General features: G+C 35.7%; 2 protein-coding genes across 4 annotated transcripts in view; one reads left to right on the plus strand and one right to left on the minus strand.

Annotated features, from left to right (window-relative positions):
• The window catches only part of SEMA3D (semaphorin 3D), a 240737-nt gene that overhangs the window by 179183 nt on the left and 38732 nt on the right, over positions 1-22822 (minus strand). The window lies entirely within an intron of this gene.
• On the plus strand, positions 1753-3511 carry LOC113259354 (elongation factor 1-alpha 1-like). Its single transcript, XM_044386136.3, is given in 2 exon segments — positions 1753-2475; positions 2477-3511. Coding segments are annotated over 2 exon segments (1383 nt in total). The 5' UTR covers positions 1753-1807; the 3' UTR covers positions 3192-3511.

The raw sequence follows: 22822 nt of genomic DNA on the forward strand, positions 1-22822 counted from the left end.
GCTTAATGACTGAGCCACCCAGGCACCCCAAATGCAGCTATATTTTATCCAAGATTAATTTTTACAAGCATTTTTATTTACATTAAAATTGTTAATTTATTATAAAGTGAATTTTAAAATTCATACCAGCTTATAAAACAGTTGATCCTATTAACACTCTATAATTATATATTATGGCAAAATTTTGTCTGATCTATAACAGGAGTTAAAAAATAATTTTTAGTTTATAATAATCCAGAAAACAGCAAAGCAGTATCTCCTGACTGAAAGCAGAGCAAAATTAGTTATTATGTTCATATTCAATTAGGTTTGGGTAAATTAAAAAAAAACCTTCTGATTACATTTTAAATCATTCCAGATCTGTAAACATGCCTAGTATTATTTATAATGGTTTTCAAAATTGCTATATTTATAGCATACCAAAGATTTAAGGTTGTCTCTCCCACAGATTCAGAGTTATTGTACCTCTTAGAACATCTTAATATATCTGCTAGCCCTAAGATGGAATATTAAGAGCACATATTAAAACATGCCTTCCATATTCAATCATTGTTTCCATATATATTTGCATAAGTATTCAACGTGTCTATAACATGAACTTTACTGTCCTCAAAGTGCATATTTCAATTCACATTAATTAGAAACTAATAAAGCTAAAAATAAATGACAATATATTGTGTAATACCAAATAGCATTACTGTAAAATGATTAAATATTGTTTTATAATTAATATAAGTTTTAAACTATCTTTATATATACCTTCATATGAAGATATGATATATAATATTTTAAAAATATATTCACATATAATTATATATAATATATACAATATATAATATTTAAATATAATTTATATTATATTTAATACATATTTTATATTATATATCTATTATTAAATATAATATAAATATAATATTATTTATATATTTTATATATACTATATATATATATTTTTTTGGAGATGGAGAAAGAGGATGCAGGGAAGGGCAGAGGGAGAGAGAGAATATTTAGCATGCAGCCCGATGCACGGCTCAATCTCAGGAATCCCAGGACCCTGGGATCTTGACCTGAGCCAAAATCAAGAGTCAGTCCTTTAACCCACTGAGCCAGCCAGGTGCCCAGAAGATATTATACTTTAAAGCATGACTTTGTAACTCCTTCAGAAACAATGTTAGATATACTAGATATGCAATATAGAAGCAGGTATGAACTTTGTTAAAGACCCATGGGTAATAAAGCTAAATTAATTCCTCTTATCTGTATTCTCTTAATATGTATAAGGGAGTAGTTCCTGGGCTCACACACATTCATATTTAAAAAGTAACATACAAGTGCCCAGTATATGAGCAGTATGCCTGTGTAAAGAATGGACTGGGTGCAGAGTGCCTGGGTGGCTCAGTTGGTTAAGCAGCCAGCTCTTGATTTCAGCTCAGGTCAGGATCTCAAGGTCCTGGGACCAAGCCCCGCCTTGGGCTCCAGGATCAGCTTGAGGATACTCTCTGCCTTTCCCTCTGCCCCTCCCCTCCCCTTGCATGCTCTCTTTCCCTCTCTCTCTCTCAAATAAATAAATCTTAAAAAGAAAAAAAAAAGAATGGACTGGGTGCTGCCTTATTAAGTGAAACCGAGAAATTTCATTTTCTTTATCAGGCAGTGCTGTATTTTTAAACACCTTCTGGTGTTTCTCATGTAAACTTATTTTGCCTTTTTGGGGGGGGGGGCATAATTGGTCTTTTGAAACCCATTCTGGGCAACGGGTTTGCCGCCAGAACACAGGTGTCGTGAAAACCACCGCTTAACCTAAACCAAAATGGGAAAGGAAAAGACTCACATCAACATCGTCGTCATTGGACACGTAGATTCGGGCAAGTCTACCACTACTGGTCATCTGATCTACAAATGTGGTGGGATCGACAAAAGAACTATTGAGAAATTCGAGAAGGAGGCTGCTGAGATGGGAAAGGGCTCCTTCAAGTATGCCTGGGTCTTGGATAAACTAAAAGCTGAACGTGAACGTGGTATCACCATTGATATCTCCCTGTGGAAATTCGAGACCAGCAAGTATTATGTGACCATCATTGATGCCCCAGGACACAGAGACTTCATCAAAAACATGATTACAGGAACATCTCAGGCTGACTGTGCTGTCCTGATTGTTGCTGCTGGTGTTGGTGAATTTGAAGCAGGTATCTCCAAGAATGGGCAGACCCGTGAGCATGCCCTTCTGGCTTACACAGTGGGTGTAAAACAGCTAATTGTTGGTGTTAACAAAATGGATTCCACTGAGCCACCCTACAGCCAGAAGAGATACGAGGAAATTGTTAAGGAAGTCAGCACCTACATTAAGAAAATTGGCTACAACCCCGACACAGTAGCATTTGTGCCAATTTCTGGTTGGAATGGTGACAACATGCTGGAGCCAAGTGCTAACATGCCTTGGTTCAAGGGATGGAAAGTCACCCGTAAAGATGGGAACGCCATCTTCACTGCTTGAAGCTCTGGATTGCATTCTGCCACCAACTCGTCCTACTGACAAGCCCTTGTGTCTCCCTCTCCAGGATGTCTACAAAATTGGTGGTATTGGTACTGTCCCTGTGGGCCGAGTGGAGACTGGTGTTCTTAAACCTGGCATGGTGGTCACCTTTGCTCCAGTCAATGTTACAACTGAAGTAAAGTCTGTTGAAATGCACCATGAAGCGTTGAGTGAGGTTCTTCCTGGGGACAATGTGGGCTTCAATGTCAAGAACGTATCTGTCAAAGATGTTCGTCATGGCAATGTGGCTGGTGACAGCAAAAATGACCCACCAATGGAGGCAGCTGGTTTCACGGCTCAGGTGATTATCCTGAACCATCCAGGCCAAATCAGTGCTGGATATGCACCTGTGCTGGATTGTCACACAGCTCACATTGCTTGCAAGTTCGCCGAGCTGAAGGAGAAGATAGATCGTCGTTCTGGAAAAAAGCTGGAAGATGGTCCCAAATTCTTGAAATCTGGTGATGCTGCCATTGTTGATATGGTTCCCGGCAAGCCTATGTGTGTTGAAAGCTTCTCTGACTATCATCCTCTGGGCCGTTTTGCTGTTCGTGACATGAGACAGACGGTTGCTGTGGGTGTCATCAAAGCGGTGGACAAGAAGGCAGCTGGAGCTGGCAAGGTCACCAAGTCTGCCCAGAAAGCTCAGAAGGCTAAATGAATATTATCCCCAATACCTACCACCCCAGTCTTAATCAGTGGTGGAAGAACGGTCTCAGAACTGTTTGTGTCAATTGGCCATTTAAGTTTAATAGTAAAAGACTGGTTAATGATAACAGTGCATCGTAAAACCTTCAGAAGGAAAGGAGAATGTTTTGTGGACCATTTGTTTTTTTTGTGTGTGTGGCAGTTTTAAGTTATTAGTTTTTAAAATCAGTACTTTTTAATGGAAACAACTTGACCAAAAATCTGTCACAGAATTTTGAGACCCATTAAAAAACAAAAGTTTAATGAGAAAAAAAAAAAAAAAAAAGAAAGAAACCCATTCTGGATATTTGGCTATCCAGTTTCCCCTTCTACGCTCACCACCATCCTTACCTAGTTCCCTATTAACCAATTATCAGGTTTTTTTTCTTCCTCCTTTTTGAGATATAACTGACATACTACATTGTATAAATTTAATATCAGTTTCTGAGCTGTGTTTAATTCCATCTTCACACCCTCTGCTATATTTGAAGAACTGGATTTAAATGGCCATCCCAAATCTTTCTGCCTCCTTTAGGATAAGCAAGGAATTCCTGTGTTTAGCACATACCTACAGATGGATATTTCCCCATTTTTATTTTTTACATATTTCTCTACTAGAGAAAATGTTTTATCTATGGGACCTCTGAAGTTTCACTAAAAAATGAAACTAGCACTGTGGTCTGGCTTTTTAAATGCAGAATTCACTTTAGGTAATCTCTCAAAATCCTCAATAATTAAATTCATTTATTTTTACCACATATTACAGCAACTGAAATAAAACTCTTGAGTCTCCCAGAGGCGACACAGCCTAAGAAATCAGGCCTTGGTTTTGTGATGGCTCAGGTTGCAAATCCCTTTTTGCTGCTTATCAGCTTTACACCCTAAGAGAATTCACTTAATTTTTCTAAGTTCAGTTTCCTCATCTATATAACTGGATTCTCAGTTCTTATCAAATATGATGGTTATAAGAATAAAATGAGATAATGCAAGGAAAGCACTTAGTACCTTGTCTGGCACATATCTGGCTCTCAAAAAACGTTAGCATAAAGCTCTTTCATTTTTTCATGGACTGTGATAGCAACTATTTTTCCAAAGTGAGTAAGTGAATATAAAACTTAAAAGGAAGGCTGAAAACTCCCATGTACTCCTATTATGCTTGCAATGTGTTTATATAACTTGGCATTAAAGTTCCCAAACTTCATTCCACAATGTAAATTTTTTTCAATGCATAATCAGATGAAATCCCTATTAAAGTAATAATAGTACATTATTTTCTCTAAGCTTCCAATTTGTTGAGCCATATGCACTGCCAAAATGAAATCCTAAGCAAAAGAGAACACTTAATTGCTTTATTAGATATGGAAATTGTTAGAAAATAAAAATAAAGGCAAAGTAAAACAGAAATATTTTTGTTTGAGAACATACAACTTGGAGTTACCAAATATGTTTGCAGGAAAAGTCTATGGAGGAAGTCTTAGAAGTGAGATTAATATTTATAAACAGTTTTGACAGTAAGCCAATCTAATGTTACTCCCGAAAGCTTATTTGGATATGGTTAAGAGCCAAAAGAGTTTATATACATAAAGAACTTTAGCTTTAATTATAATTGCTGTACTTTTTCAGAGTATTCAAAACACTGAACTGTTATAGTGTAGTAAAACCACAGTTTAAAGACCTTTCCAAATAATATTTAGGCCATTCCATACATCTCACAAGATTTGTATTGGTACTTTCCTGAGCAAGTCTAATTCCCATCCATGGACACTTGTACTTTTTTCAGCCACATGAAGGCAAGGACATCAATCACATTCACCACTCTATCACCAAAGCCTAGCACAGTGCCTCACAGAAAGCAGGAGACATGCATGTATTTGTTTAACAAATGAAAGGAGCAGTCAATCTCTTCCTTCCTTTATCAGCCCACATCTGTGACATATGGTAATAAGCAGCTAAAATCTCTGTATATCATTCCTTTGTGTGATATCATGACGACTCAAAAAATTTGGGGAGCCTCAAGAGTCCTAGAATTGTATGGGAACTTTTGGACCAAATTAGAATGACCCATAGCTGCTACAAAGATTCTATCAAAAAAAAAAAAAAAAATTGGGAGGAATGACTGAGTGAGTCAGAGACATTCTTGGTATTTCTGGGTATCTTTTTTTTTAAGAGATTTCAGAATCACATTTTTCTTTAACCTCACTTGAGAATGTTATGGGAAACCCCTGTATGGAGAAAGAGGCCATGAAATGTGAAGAATATGAAATCTGGAGTCAGGTAAGCTTAGGTATGAATTCCAGTTTTACCACTTTCTGGGCAAGATTTTCTTTGAAATTTAGGAAATGATGTCACCATGTTATGTTATTCAATTTAAAATAATATATATTAAAATCCCTATCCACACAGTAGGTGTAAACATTAGCCATTATGAGGATTATTCTTTCTTACAGATTAAGATAGCTCCATTCTCCCAGTTGAATGTGGTTTGTCAGTGAACCCTGTTGGTACTTAAGATTTGGAAGTAAAGCAAATGGTCGTTTACTATTTGGAAAATTCTAAGATTCACCCCCTTCCCCCATCCCTGTGGTCTCAGCGGAGAAACTTTCATAAGAAAATGATATTTTAATGTGATTCTTTCTTTACTACCTACTTTATACTTTCGGTTTCTATCTTCCTGTCAGTTACTGAGATTTATCCGAAAAGCAAAGCATAAAATTGAACATAGGTAGAAATCAAACACATATTAAGAATTATCCACTAAGGGGCGCCTGCGTGGCTCAGTCAGTTAAGCGTCTGCCTTAGGCTCAGGTCATGATCCCAGGGCTCCCTGCTCAGCAGGGACTCTGCTTCTCCCTCTCCTTCTGTCCATTTCCCCCCCACCCCCCACTCATGCCCTCTCTCGTTCTCTCTCTCTCAAATAAATAAATAAAATCTTCAAGAAAAAAAAGGAATTATCTGTTAAGCATTCATCCTGCCTTTACAATTTCCACATTCCTAGAACATTCACAGCACAAACCTTTTCCCAAGTAAATGTACATCCAGATTAAAAGAGGATGAGAGAGCAGTGTCTAAGTGGTAAAATATGCAAGCCACTTAGAGAAAAAAGCAGAGAAGTAAAGATTACTGCTGTCTTAGGCAAGAAAGAATGTGAAGTTCAATTACAATACCACATGCATGTGCCTTTTGGAATGTCAAAGAACAGCAAAGCATTCTTGATCATAAAACAAGGAGAAAAGATATCTTCCTATCCTTGGCACTTCAGATATTCAGTTTTTCAGACATCTCCTCAATAAAACTCTTGTATTACATTACTCCAATAAAATTAAGAGTTCTCTTTTCAAAAGTTACCTTGTGTACTAGTTTACTTATTTAGTCAAAAAGGGCTGACTGCCACAGAACTGTGATAAGCATCGGTATTAAGTAGTCACACAACTTTGATTTTTCAAATATCGCATTTGATTCTTATATATCAACTATCCGGTGCAGATGTGTAAAATCATATACTTCAGGGAAAGTCACAGTCTTTAAATGGTATTTCAAGACTAAGCATAGAGCAATTAAATTATACATTTGTCTATAATACTGTTTCACTTCAAACACTATAAAAAGGGTAAAATCATTATCATCGGAAGGCAAATTATGCCTTATTGTTGCTAAATATAAATTTACATCAACTAGAAGAAGACATTTTCTGTATTTTGCTATTTACAGATTTTTGTCACACAACTTCAGCTATTAAAATCTGACTTTTAAAATGTATGTCAGCTTCTCTGGTTATAATTTTGTAAAGGATACAGAGAACACGAGCAAGGATTAATCATGTTATAGCAGAAAGAACACTGAGTTAAGAGCCTAAAGATCTGACTAAAGTCCTGGCTTTATCTCATACAGTATACCTTGTCTTCAGGAATTGAATCAACCACTCAGAGACTCCTTTTATGTAAAGTTAAGTTGACATGTCATTGACCTAACGTGGGTACTATGTAGTTCTCAAAAAGTGCATATAAATACTTCAGAAATGGTTAAGACAACATACATAGACCTAACAGCTCCTTTAAAGTGATTAACTTTTTCAACTTAATTTCAGAAAGCCTGCTTTTAGATCTATTCTTATTTTTTATTTATCAAATAGATAAGAATACACTCCCCCCAAGAGGGAAAGGTGAGGAAATCTCTGTTACATCTGTTCTTTAACTACCAAACAAGGTTGTCATCTGTGTCAGTGATGCCATTTCATAAGCTACATGCTATTTAACCTCCAGGATTAATTTCTTCCACTCCATTTTCAAGGCCACTAATGGAGCCCGAGTTTTTATGACTGAGTTACTACAATTGGTCTTCTGGACTCTGTACTCCAGTCCAGGCAAGGCCTGATGTTTCCAGATTTGTTTTCTTGAAGTGTTTGCTTTCAAAATGCCATTTTTTTTTATATTTTATTTATTTATGTGACAGAGAGACAGCCAGCGAGAGAGGGAACACAAGCAGGGGGAGTGGGAGAGGAAGAAGCAGGCTCCCAGCGGAGGAGCCCGATGTGGGACTCGATCCCGGAACGCCGGGATCATGCCCTGAGCCGAAGGCAGACGCTTAACGACTGCGCTACCCAGGCGCCCCTCAAAATGCCATTTCTAATTTAAAATATAAACTCCCTAGTTTGGCATGCCAGTTCCCTCTTTACATAAGTCTCTGTTCCTCCATGTGCACTCCCTGTTCCAAACGAGATGGTCAACGAACACATGCCATCCAAGTCATGTTCATTTCCTTCTCCCCGTGCACGATGCCCTGCCCTCCCAGATCCAATCTCATCCAAAAAGCATTTCTGGATAAATTCCAGGTCAAAACATTCACTCCCTATCAGGATCACTATAATACATTTTTCTCTACCACATTAACTTATAGTCAAATTATCTTGTATATGGTTTGAATTGTGCACACCTCTTATCTCCCCCAAAATGCTTAAAGATGCTTAAATGCAGAAAATGTATATATTTCTTAATCTACCTTAAATAGCTCTGAGAACCTGATGAGGCTCCAAATGGAAGCCTAATAAATATTATTAGATGATAAGACATCAACCAATTATAAAGGGAAAACATAATAAAAATATCTTCTCTTCTGGCCTATTAAACACTAACTGAATTTAGGGTATAGAAGTCTTTATAAATTTTCTGAGAGAAAAGATATCCTTTAAAAACCTGGAAATCACATGTATATTTGTGATAGAGAAACTGACAAAATACAGTAATTATTATTAGGAATTGGAGTGAGAGATAGGTTATGCTTTACTGAGAAAAGAAAACATTGAGGTGTGAATGAAGCAACATCACCCTGTTTCTCAGGTGCCTGGGGGATGGCTGTGCCATTCTTCACTTTAGGTCCGACAGTATCCATTTCTTTAAGATGTTTAGCCATTCATAGGACGATCTGATTCTAAAACAAACTCCCATGTAAATTTATTTTCCAACAATCTTCCAGTGGGTTCACAATTCAGCCTAAAACAGCCGCATTTCAGATAATATATCTGAAGTCATGGTTATGATTTACATGTATAACCACATAACAACTTGTGTGATTTTAAGTAAGGTGTGGTTTGATTGAAAATCTATGATGAAATCATACTAAAAGATACAAATTAGCTTGTAACTTTACAAATGGGTAAAGTCACAAATGGTGTTTTCCTTGAAAAACAATATCTGGATTTAAAAATAAAATAATCTCTATTTTATCACAGGAATGGGCATTTGGGTATGGCCGGACTAACTGTTCTCAGTATAAAGACTATTTCCTATTAGGGATGCAAATGTAACCAGTCCTGAATTTGAGTAAGACACATGGTAGAAATTACATTTCGTATCCTTTCTCAGAGCTGGTGAGACAGGGTCAATAAATTCTCACTAATTCAAAGTGATGTGTATAATGCCCTTGACATTTCTCTAAAATAAATTGCTTACCTCCATTCCCTTTCACGCCCTATTCAAACAAGCTAGAACGTGGACCAGGGGCTTGTAAGCCAGCTTGGTCACGCTGCACCTGAGGGCAACACTCGGAGGAACTCAGGGCAAGAAGACGGAAAGAATCTGAGGGCAAAACAGAGCCACTTGCTCACCCTATTATCTGTCCTTCTGCACAACAGAGAAACATGATACTATCTCCTTTGAGCACTGTATTTGGGGGTCTTTTTGTAGCAGGAAAATAATGCCCATTCATTTTATTAATAGATTTTAAAAGCTGGTTTATGGGGCCCCTGGGTGACTCAGTAGGCTAAGCTTCTGCCTTTGGCTCAGGTCATGATCCCAGGGTCCTGGGATTGAACCCTACATTTGGCTCCCTGCTCAGCGGGGGCCTGCACCTCCCTATCCCCCTGCCCCTCCCCCCAACTCATGCTGCTCTTTCAAATAACATCTCTTAAAAATAAATAAATAAAATAAAAGCTGGTTTAAGGATAGGTTTAAAACCTAAAGATATAAAATCTCTGATAGGATTTGTATCCTCTATTACTTATAATACATTTCATAATATAATTATTTTAAAACAACATAAATGTAAATATTTGCCCCAAAATTATTAGCAAGTAAAGTTTTAATATTTCTGCCATGTGACAAGATAAGAATTCACAGATGAGATTCTCTTTTGTCTTTGTAAAATTCCATCTCTCTCTGCCAAACACAGTTCAGTAGTACTTACTCAATAGTCTTCTATGTTTGTGTCTTTCTTTGAGCATACAGATGCTCTTCCTTCTTTCTCTATTCATTTTTGCTATGGAATTTCACAGACATGTTCTCTAACAGCAACTTTACAAAATAATGCTATAAAAATAATGCTACTGCCAAAACCCTAGTTAATAAGCTGTTAATATATGTGGCTCAAAAGTCTGAAATGATAACTGATGTGGAATGGATTAGAAGTTAAAAAAGAAAGAATGGAAAATAGAAGGCATGACTTCATTTATGGCTAACAGACAGTGTACATGCCACCTGTAAACATGATAAATGCAGCCCAACCCTATTCAGTGAAAAGAAAAGTGCACTGTGGAATTATTTTGTAAGTTAACCTTGGAAAATATCACTCATGTTCATAAAAATATAGGATGCACTATAAGTAAGTATCTTCTGTACCTAAATAACACAATAGTTCTAATACCTTTCATTTTGTGTTTATATATTTATACACATAACATTATGTTAGAATACCTACGTAATATATAAAGAATATTCAGTAAATATGTAAATTGACTTATAAGCAATCAACACTGAAATATATGGGACACTAATATCAGACTAAGTAGTAACACTCACACTCTCTGAATACTTCTACTTCAAAACATATTTAGTGTAATCAGCATAGTTCTCACACAAAGGGCCAACCCAAGAAACTTCATTTTCAGTCTCTTAGAATTTCTCATTTTTTTAATAGCAACCATAACAGACAAACATCTTTTTGTAATGACAGAATGGTCTTTAATTGAAAACATCATGGTATAAACAAACATTTGACTATCAGTCTGAAGAAAGCAGTATCATCATGGGTTCCTGAAATTAATTTGAGGCTAGATTCTGCCACCAACAAGCTTTTCTCCTTAGATAATTAATGTGACCTTACTATGGTCTGAATATTTATGTCCCCCCCAAAATTCGTATGTTGAAATCCTAAATGCCCACAGGTGATGGTATAAGTAAATGGGGTCTGGGAAAGTATTTAAGTCATGAGGATGGAACCCTCATGAATGGCGTTAGTGCCTTTAAAAAAGAGGCTCTAGAGAGATCCCTGGCCCCTTCTACCAAGTGAGGACACAGGAGAAGATGCCAACTATAAATTGGGAAGAAGGGCCTCAGGAAAAGGCAGCCATGTTGGAACCTTGATATTGGACTTAGAGCATCCATAACTGTGAGCAGTTAAGTTTTTGGTGTTTATAAACTACACAGCTGGTGGTATTTTGTAGAGCAGCCCGAACAGACTAAGACAGACCTCTCTAAATTTTACTGCCCTTTTCATTACGATCTTTTTGTTTAAAATAAGGAAGCTGGAACCACTGGAATGCTAGGGTCTCTTCTAAACCTGAAATCCCAGGATGGCGGATCTGATCATGTTGGAGTTTCTCCCATTTCCCCAAATTAAAAACCCATACAGACAGTCTGAAAGAAAAGTTTATTGGTAACAAGAGTGTTTACCTTTATATATAGGCTCTGCCCCCATATTCATGACATTTACTAAGTGTAGTGTTGAACATGATTTTGTCAAAATGTTTGAGTGATTTAAAAATTTCAGGTTTACTCAAGAAAAACAAAGTATATCATAGACACAATTAATCAAGAACTCCAAGACAGAAACAAAGCCTAATGGTAAGTTTCCATAAGCATGCATAACATTAAAAAAACTGCTTTTCAAATAAATCACTTTTCTACAAACCTTTAAAAAATGAAAACATTTTACTTTGCCAGGGTTTTAAACTTAAAGCCAGAACAATCTGACATTGATGTAACAAGATACCTATTCTGTTTGTATTTTGATGGTATTTTTGTTTTTCCCACACAAAAAAAGCCTAGAAGATGCAAAGTTAAAATATAGTAATTCAGGGGCGCCTGGGTGGCACAGCGGTTAAGCGTCTGCCTTCGGCTCAGGGCATGATCCTGGCGTTATGGGATCGAGCCCCACATCAGGCTCTTCCGCTATGAGCCTGCTTCTTCCTCTCCCACTCCCCCTGCTTGTGTTCCCTCTCTCGCTGGCTGTCTCTATCTCTGTCAAATAAATAAATAAATAAAATCTTTTAAAATGTATATAGTAATTCATTTTTATAATTATTATTGTCAGCATAATTTCCAATCATATTTGGAATGGCTGGACATTTGTAGCAAAGAAAACAAAGGGATATCTCTAAATAGCTAGGTGGGCTTCAGTTGAAAGGAACATATTAGTATAAAGAAAAATGTTAAAAAGCTTATAATAAATTTATTTGTGGCAATGACAATACACTTGCTTGCTTGATAATATTATATATCTTAACCTAAACTTATAAGTGAAATGTACAATAGAATTTAGTGATATAGCAGGGTTAATTATTGGAAGCACGGGAAAATCATATGCTCAAATATGGTATATTTCTCTATTAGAAGACATTAAGAAATTCTGGAAAGAAAACAAAATTATTAATCTAAACCATTGAAGTTTTATTTCTTAAAAAGTTAGCAATGATAGCTAACATTAGATTTTTTTGTCAATTTGAGAAACCATTACTGATCAGAACTAGATTTTTAAAATGGATTCTATTTGTTCACAGTATTTATCACTTATACTGTTGTCATAAGTACCTTATCCTGATATTATCATAAATAGCAATGCGGTGGTAACATTATCACACTGAACACATTAATGCTTTGCATTGTAACTTATTTGGCTATATATAAGGAAGAGGAAATCAAGAAGGGTTTAGACAAGGCAAAATGTATTTGGATTGGGATTTCACTTTAATGAAGAACTTACTTCGTATCCACTATTATTTAATTGACTTTTATAAAAACATATTAAATTCCTTAATAAAGTACTCAACATAATATACAATAGTTTGCTATATTATAACTCATATTTGGGGAAAATCTGTTGAACTATAATATGAATAAAGATAATCTAAAAATTGTTTTTAATAAAGAGTTGTCATAAGCTTTGGATGCACGGCTAACTAAAGTATGTGCGCTATAAGCCGTAAGTCTGAAACACACGTTAAATAATATGTTTTGCTGGAAGGAAGCAAAGAGGAGAATTAAGGAGTATTTTCGATGGTGGTAATGCTGATAGTTTTAAACTCATTCAACTATGATTCATAAAGCATTTACAATGTGATAGAGATTCTTCTAAGAGTTGGGGACAAAACACAAAAGCAAATAGTTAAGTTCCCACCCCCAATGGAGCTTTATTTCTATTAAGCATGGGTACAGGGAGGCAGAGAGTAGTCAAAAGACATATCGCACAGATCATAACAAGTGCTACAGAAAAAAAAATATTGTGAAAAAGAAAAGCATAGAGAATGCCACTGATTGGGGTTTGCAATTATAAGGAAAATTCTTAAGAAGGTCTCAGTGAAAAGTTAAATTGGAGGAAAGATCTGAAGAAGGTTAAAACCCAGTGAATGAAATACCCAGGGTTTTAGCTGTGGAGTGGGTAAAAAGTGATGGTCAGATTCTGCATGTGCTCTAAAGATGGAGCCGGTACCATTCATCAAGAGAACTGGAAATGGGATGGGAGAGGAAAATGCTCAAGAGGAGGTTTCCTAGAAGATCAACATTTGGGTTTGGGAGATGTTTAATTTGCGTACTGGACATGCACCTGGCAACACCTAGAAGGCAGCTGAATTAAAGTCAGCAGGTGAGGGTAGCAGTCAGGGATAGAAGTATACCTTCAGAGCCATCAGTGTGTCTTTGGCATTAATGAGAGAGGAGATTGCCAAGGGCAGGACTGCAGGTAGAGGAAAGAATAGGTCCATGCACTGATCTTGGACATGCTTCTTTGTGCAAAGGTCAGAGATGTGAGGCAGAATTGGCAACCAAGCCTGGGAAAAAGCTGATAGTGATGGAGCAGGAAAACCAAAGGTGTGGGGGGCACTTTGGATCTGTGTGAGATTTTTAAAGGAAGGTGACGTGATTAAGAGAGTCTGTGTGTTAAATGTTACTAATCTGTCAAAAAGTAAGATCTGGGAATTGACCATTGATATAAATGGTATTAAGAGTTGTACATGGATGGAACTGGAGAGGATTATGCTAAGTGAAATAAGTCAAGCAGAGAAAGACAATTATCATATAATTTCACTCATATGTGGAACATAATGAATAGCGTGGAGGACTACAGGGGAAGAGAGGGAAAACTGAATGGGAAGAAATCAGAGAGGGAGACAAACATGAGAGACTTTGGATTCTGGAAACCAAACTGAGGGTTACAGAAGGGAAAGGGAGAGGGGATGGGGTAACTGGGTGATGGGTATTAAGGAGGGCACGTGTGGTGATGAGCACTGGGTGTTATACACAACTAATGAATCCCTGAACACTACATCAAAAACTAATGATGTACTATATGCTGGCTAATTGAACATAATAATAAAAAAATTAAAAAAAAAAGAGTTGTGCAGTAAATAAAATATCAACTGCCATTCATACAGATAGTTATTTTTATATGCTTTTAACAATGGAAGTATCATTTTACATCAGCAAATGCCTTAAATTTAAGGCTTAAAGCAACCTGAAATCAATGTAACAAGACAGCATTGCCACCTTTTTCAGAAAGAGTCTAAAGAATAATCCGTGTAATACATTATGAAAGCATTTCTAAGAAAGCAAATTAATATTATTTACCATAACTTACTAAATCCAACCTAACACACTATTATAATATATATCATCATGTTAGGTCTCACCAAGACAAAAATGTTGCCGCACTATGATGTGCCATTGATTGTACGATGCATCCTGCTTTCAGAATAATTAAAATGAGAAAAAATACCCATCTTACAATTCATGAAATACTAGAGAATCATCTTTTTTTTGTGGCTAGACTAAGCTCTACATTCTATTTCTTTACCAAAAAATGAGACAAAAGATAAACACTATAATTTATAGTACTTTTGCAGGGTAAGGCATTAATCTCACCACACAACAATAGCAACAAAAACATTAATCACCACTTTTTTCTCCCTGGGTGAAAATCAAAACTCTGTAGAGTTAAACTATCAACACAGAAGAAGAAAGTAAGAACGACCAACACAGGTAAAATCAAATAAATGGGTTGTATGCTGTAACTAATTATTGAGCAGTTAACATATTACTATAGGCTACTATTAGTAAGTGTCCTATAAACTTTAAATGTATATATATGAAAAATATTTACTAATGTATTAGTAAAATTAAGTTTATAAGGTGTGGTTTATAAGAGATGACAGAATGTTACTACACCTGAAACCAATTTTACCATATACATTAACTAACTAGAATTTAAATAAAACTTGAGAGGTGCTTGAGTGGCTCAGTCGGTTAAGTGGCCGAGTCTTGTTTTTAGCTCAGGTCATGATCTCAGGGTTTGAGACTGAACCCGCATTGGGCTCCATGCTCAGCAGGAAGTCTGTTTGAGGATTCTCTCTCTCCCTCTCCCTCTGCCACTTCCCCCACTCATGTTCTCTCTCTCTCAAATAAATAAATAAATCTTTAAAAAAAAACTTGAAAAAAAGAGAACAATTTTACAAATACAATACCTACTACATATGGAGAAAAAATATTCTGTTTTATCTGATTTTAAATAATAATTGAACCACTACTGTGAATGACAATTAACTTATTCGATCAAGAAAATATTTATTGAGCAACTTCTAAGTATCAGGCACCTTTCCAAGCATCGCAGATTCTAAATGAACACAGAAAAAAAAAAAAAAAACCTCTATTCAAGCAGCTTATATTTTAGAAGAAAGAACAGAAACAAACAAACGAACAAAAAGGAAATGACAGAATATCAGTAGGTGGTAAGTGCTAAAGAGAAAAACAGAAGCAATAAGAAGGTGGAATAGGGAAGTTGTCATCTAAATAGGATAACTTATTTAAGTGACATTAAGTAGGTTTATTGTGAACATTTCAAACATTTCCACTCTTTTAAACAGAGTAACGGCACTAAAAGCAAAGACTTAATTCTCATTTGGAGCGTTGTACTTACTGGGCATGTAAGGTTAGAACAGTCTTTTTTCCTCCACTTTAATTGGAAAGAGAATGATGCATTTTTTAAAGTGAAAAGAAACTGCTTCTGAACTCTCTTTTTTACCTGGCATTGCTCCCCCCTGAATATACCAGGTAGGATGATTAAAATGTCCAAATGTATTTTCATAAAATGGTTACAAACCATAGTGTCTCAGTTGACATGATGATGGACAATGGACAAATGGAAAACAAGTTTTTGCAGAACAGAGCAAAGAGTTGGCTCCTTTTGAAATCCAAATTAGAGTGAAAATATAATCAGCCTACTCATATTCAATCAATCTTGAATGACTAATAAGTGATGACTGGGACTTGTAATTCTTACAAGAGTTATATGTTATCCGGGGCGCCTGGGTGGCACAGCGCTTGGGCGTCTGCCTTCTGCTCAGGGCATGATCCCAGCATTCTGGGATCGAGCCCCACATCAGGCTCCTCTGCTAGGAGCCTGCTTCTTCGTCTCCCACTCCCCCTGCTTGTGTTCCCTCTCTCACTGGCTGTCTCTGTCAAATAAATAAATAAAATCTTTAAAAAAAAAAAAAGAGTTATATGTTATCCGAATATGGGAGCTAATTAAATTAAATGGCATTATATAATGCCATATATTACATAAAGGGCTAAAGTAAACTCAAAGCATCAATGGAAATGAACTGCGTGTCTTACTGTTCTAATATGTACAAGATCACTTATGTTAAAAAATAACAACTTGAGACATTCTTCATCATGATGTCACTTCATATGTCAGCACACAATTTTGTTCAACTCTCCTGTCACAGCTAAATTCTTATTTCTTATTTCCTGACTTTGTCATATATCATTTATTATATCTAATCAATAGTCTAAAACTTGCAAGACACAAACACATTACTAACAGTTCCTGATTAGCACAGGTTCCTTATTAAGGGCCAAATCTATAGAATCCAAGTTTCAAGAAGTTTTCCTTGGGTAAGAGCCTAGTGTTAAATGAATGAATGTGTAACTTGACCGGGGATATGATGGAGGGAAGTTTGAAAAACACTTTTACTTAGAGCAATGTTTTGGTTTTGTTACAGAAAAATGATAACATCCTAAATACATTAGAATTCTCAAAAGAAGAAAAAAATCTGCTTTAATCTCTTTCTTGTTGTAGAGAGAAAGACTGATACTTCTTAGCAAAGTCTGAGTGTTGTTCTTTGTATCAACTAGTTTACTATCAATAAAAGCCAATTTTATATCATTAAAACAATCTCTGGGACTCTACACCACAAAACAAAGACATAAGCCCCTGGAACGGACTTAAGTCAAAGGGTTCTTTACATTCTCTCACAGTACACAATATCTTAGTGTAAAATTCAAGGTAAATTTTACTGCTGCTTATTTTATTAATAATAGATTATAGTTATTACAAAAGTAGCATCTTTGCATTCTACAGTTAAGCTGCAGATAAGCAAAAAGAAGAACATAAAAACATCATACCTCTATTCACTCAGAGACCGTCACTGTTAACATTTTATCTTTCCACATTTTTCTATGCATGTACACAAATATACTTTATCACAATGAGATTATATTAAATATTCTATTTTGTAACCTGCTTAGAAGTTGATTATCTTCATTTTGCTTGTCAGTAACTTTTTATTCCATTTAATATTCATTCCACATTAAAATTTTCAGGATTGTCCCCACACTCTTCTTTATATCTGGTTTGTCCTACTTAAGATCCAGTTCCATGTGACCCACTATGACTAGTTGTTGTATCTCTATCATTTTCAATCTGGCACACAAATCATCCCTATTTTCTCTTTTCATGACATTGACTTGTTAATGAGAGATAGGTTCAAGTTATCTTTCTAAAAATGCTTTAACCTCTTCATAAATTTCCGTGTTATCAAGAGTTAATAAGTTATTTGAAAACCATGTGTTAACTAACTGCACAGTATGCCTATTTCTCAAAGCTTTTGCTGGAATCCAGAGAAAATTAATCACTGTGCTATCGGGGATACTGTGCTAATTTTTAAAAGATTGAGTGTTCTCTTGATCTTTCTCCACTGGGAGAAGGACGTGATGCATGCCTCCCTGACAGAGCGGTACTGCCCTTAATGAATGAGCATGAAGGTTTCTAAAGACAGAATCTTAACTATTACTTAAATGCACCTTCTTTGTGGTCTGTACAAAGCAATTTCCCCCCTGTACTCCTTCACCCAACAGAGGGAAATCTAAATAACAGCGTATTCCTATTGGGCTGAGTAGTACCAGTTTACCTAAATTAATGTTTATTTAGTATTAATAATGTTTTCTATAGAGAGAAGCTGGGCTCTGTTTTCTCAAGGTTTTTGCCAAGTCTCATAAATCTGGGAAAAAGCGGTCAGGGTAACCCCTCCTAATAACCAAAGTGGCCACACACAGAATAAACAAGGGCCTAGTTTATAAAGTCATCACTGAGAGACCCTATTGGAGTAAATTTGGATATTTCAGTATTAATTTATGATGTGTGCATTGCACTTTGCACTCAAAGAAAGAGAATAGGAAAAGAGTTAAAAATGCATTTAAACAGAGCTTTAATACATTAATGCACTATTTAAATTTAACAGCCACCTTACCCTCCAGAAAAAGAAAAGAAAGAAAAGAATGTGTTTCTGTGAATTACATGGAGGTTGGCAATGCCTTTGAGTTAGTCTGATTGTGTAAGAATTTCTAAACAATGACACACAACATCACTAAAAACAGACAATTTTCTGGGTATTTCTCCCCCAGTTTTTAAATTATTTGATTGCTTACTTAAAACTCAAGATGGCATTTCTTTACCAATACAACTGATTTTTGAACCAAAAATGCCTAGTAAAAACATTGAGAAAGTGCGTAGTTTTATCTACAACTTCAGTATCAGCTAGAGTTAATTCTATATGAATTTTATTGTTTTAAAAGTCAAAATTTATTTGTCTGGACAAAATTACAACCTGCTCTAAAACTCCATAATAAAAACTTTCTGAAGATATAATAACTTATTTATAAAAGACAGAGACCACATCAGGGAAATAAGGAATCCAACTGTCTCACGGTGGTCCTATTTTTATGTAATTGTTCTCCACAGTAATACAGCATTTTCCCCAATTTGCATTCATCATGGATCTCAGAGAGCAGGATGCAGACAAGTTTTAGAAAGAAGAATAAAGGCTTTTGGTATTTGTTTGGTTTCAGAGATCCCAGAAAGAGGTTCTTCATAAGAAAGGAAAGAGGTATGGCATTTCTTAGTGTCTGAAAACCCTGTCAATGTTTTCTTTAATTTTATGGCTCCTTTTGTTTTCTCACTAGAAAGATTCCCAGACAAGCAATATGATGTGAATGTAATAACCTTTTCTCTTCTGGCTGAGTGATGGTTTCTCAAAATAAATATAACCCATCTTATATATCTTTTTTTCCTGAGTATTTCTTTCTTGAACCATACCCACAAATTGAAAAGACTTTCACTATGAATGCCAAGTGCTAAGATATTGCCCCCTTAATTAGGAGAAATAAAGTCAAGAGCAAGTCTACTTCAAGATAATTTGCTAAATTTTTCAAAAGCCACCTTGCTGGAAACTTGGGAGTACTGAAAAACAACTCAAAGTAAAGAACTTCCATAAAAGGAACAGGACAGTATCAGGAGTCAACCTCCTCACTGAACAAGATAATAGGGTATATTTAATAACTACCACAACAAAAAATCTGTTGGGGAGAAGGCCTTATGTTGGGGGAAAATTGTAATGTATTTGCAAAGAGAAGCAAAGAGAAGTTAGGAACACAAAACTTTGACAGATTCAAAATACATATACGTAAAGAAGGAACACTTGGTATAAAAGGATAATTCAATCTACCTTATATTTATATAGTATTTTGTAGTTTTGTTATATACACATACAACATCACATTTCACATGTTACACTATTTAAATCCTTCACTTAATTCTGCATTTAAGATAGCATGTCATGGTACTGATTAAAAAAAAAAATGAAGTAGTCATGTTTTCAAAATAAAAAACCCAGCATAGTGGTAGATACCACAGATAAAAGAAATGGAGGAATGGTCTGCAAGAACCAGTCTTCTCATATATTTACAAATTTATGTAGGTGGAGAAACGCACAGCAAAATCTGCAGATGCTTTTGATAACATGGCAGCCTACTTTTGAAGCAGGCTACAAAGGGATGTTGATAATCTGTGTAGGTGCTCAGAGGAGTAGCAAATTTAATATGGATAATTCAAGGAAGAGCCTCAGAAATAGAAAGGCAAAAGAAGACATTTTGGTATACCAGTTAGGATGAAGTAAGTGAACCAGGAAAACATTCATCCCTCTAGGGAAGGGGTTTATCATGCTGCAAACCACAATGTTACCATGACCTGCTCATGGGCACGGGGTTTCTGTCCATCTTTTTAATCATCCTTATCTAACTATGTAAATATATCTCTAACTACAGAGCTCTTGCTAGCTACCTAACCAGAGAGTAATTTAATACCATTCACACACACACACACACACACACACACACACACACACAAATGTTATGCCACAATGAATTTAGAGGCAAAAAATGGACACACGCTCATATATAGGTATATGTACGTATACACAGAGAAACATGCACTTATATTTCTGACAGTTAGGTGATAGGATTTCATAAAATGAAAAAAATCAAATTATTTTTCTTCAGTATCTTATTTTTACATGTTATTTCTTTCTCCTAATGCTTTACTTACCTAGATATTGCACATCACAGTATTGGCTAATTTATTGCTTTCTGCCCATGTAGTTGGATCTGAAATAATCAGAATCAGTCCTGGACATATAACATAGGTGACGTGTCCTTCCCGTTACCTTCAAAAAACGTTTATCCATATGACCAACTCCCTGCTATGTCTCCCTTTAGATTTTTAGAACTTTCTTTGAGCTGAGAGAATTTAGAAGGTCCTAGACAAACCAGCCAGCTGAACACTAATTCTCGTTTTCATTTCCTTACTATTACCCAGTAGATGGTAAATGATTTCAACCAGTGAATAAAAATTTAAGAAGTTATACCTACTACGAAAGCCTGCTACTAATTTGTTACCACAGCAAAAGATTATGATGATCTCTTCTTTAAAGGTGTGGAAACTTTATCAACAAAGTGTGTAGTAGGAAATTAGAATGAAAATGAACAGGTGAGAAAAAAATTAACTCAAACGTTGATTTCAAAATCATAAGCATTTCAGTGACAAGAACTAGTCTCAACATTAGCTTTAGCCCTGCCCTAGATAAGTAAGAGCTCTATGCTATTACATTTTCTGTTTTTCTTTCAATTAAAAATTGATTTACATTCTTCATGATTCACTTGATTAAAACTTGCTTTAGTTTTCTGTTCTGAGTCTTCAGTTGGGGACACTGATAGCTCTCATGGTTGACTGTGAGGGAAACAAGTATGTAGTTTAAAAATTCTCATATGTGGTTTCTTCTAATAATCCAGATAAAATCCGCTGAGTTCCTTAGCTGAGGGTAAATACACATTTCCATAAGATATTTGTTTTTAAAAGGAAACAATGTTTATATAGTTAACTGGGTTACTGAAATGCAAAAATGAGATAAAATGGAAAATTAGTTCAAATCCTCTGACTCAGAGCACATCAGGGTTTATGTGCAGTTAAGATATACACGTGAGAACACAGAAACTCTCCACTCAGTAATGTACATCTCATATGGATTGTTAAAAAAAAAAAAAAAACCCAAACAGTAGTGCTTCTGAGTGAAAAGTATCATTAGAAACGTTGAAAACCATTTAGTCCAACTCTTAAAATGCCACGTCAAAATTTTAAATGTCCTAGCAGACACTGATAATATTATTTTCTTAAAAATACACAAGCAACATTTGCCTCAAGCCATGACAATGGTATCATGCGTCATAACTCTGTATTCTAACACCAAATTTCCAAAGCCACAGAAAATTATACTGTGAATCCTGAGAAATATTCACAATAAGTAGCCTGAGAAAATGAGAAAACACTGAGATGAAAGAATAAGATACAAGATTTTATAGTAGCTTTACAGTGCTTTCCATTCACTTTCACTGTGACAGAGACGTTTCACCTTTTCGATTTTAAGATTCAGGGGCTATGATTCATATTAGCAACAAATACTTTAAATTCATGATTCCCAAAGCATGTGCCAAGGTACCCCGGGGCACTACGGTGAACTCGCCCGGGATACTGGGGGTTATTAGGAAATTTCAGTGTAAACACAACATTTGACATCTGTCAGACACTATGCAAAGTACCACGCAAGGTATTTCACAGTTTCGACACTGGAGAGTGCAACATTCCTTTCGAGGATGTCATAGCTGTGTGAAGCTGAGTTTCCAGCAGGTGATGTGAGGAAAAGCAAGTCCCTCCTGAAAATCCACGTGGAACAGGTAATGAAGTTGGCAGCATTCTGTTCCTAAGGTGTGAGAAGCTGCCCAACATACATACACATACACACACACACACACACACACAGAGATGCACACACACACACACACTCTCAATAAGTAATCGTGGTTATTCACTAAAGAAATAAAAATATTAATTTTATTTTTTCTTTCAATTTAGCTTAACAGGACATAAATAACTTACTAAGTTGTTTGGCCTTAACTCATAAGTTATTAGGCTGCAACTATTTAATAAACTGAATTCTTGGTTTCTGTCTGTTGGCCTAGTGGTGCCTTAAAAAATATTACTGAACTGCAAGGGTACCATGAACTAAAAAAACCTGGAAACTTCTAAGTGCTTTTCTAGAAAATTTTTAAAAGCCTTTTGCAAGTAGGATCACCTACCAAATCATGGCTGAGGAAGAATCTGTGAATGTAATCGACTACTCAGGTCCCCACTTCAATATTCAAGCTTCTTTGTGATCCCTCCTTTACACTATTCCAC

This window comes from Ursus arctos, unplaced genomic scaffold (genome assembly GCF_023065955.2).
Source record: "Ursus arctos isolate Adak ecotype North America unplaced genomic scaffold, UrsArc2.0 scaffold_3, whole genome shotgun sequence".
Lineage (NCBI taxonomy): Eukaryota > Metazoa > Chordata > Mammalia > Carnivora > Ursidae > Ursus > Ursus arctos.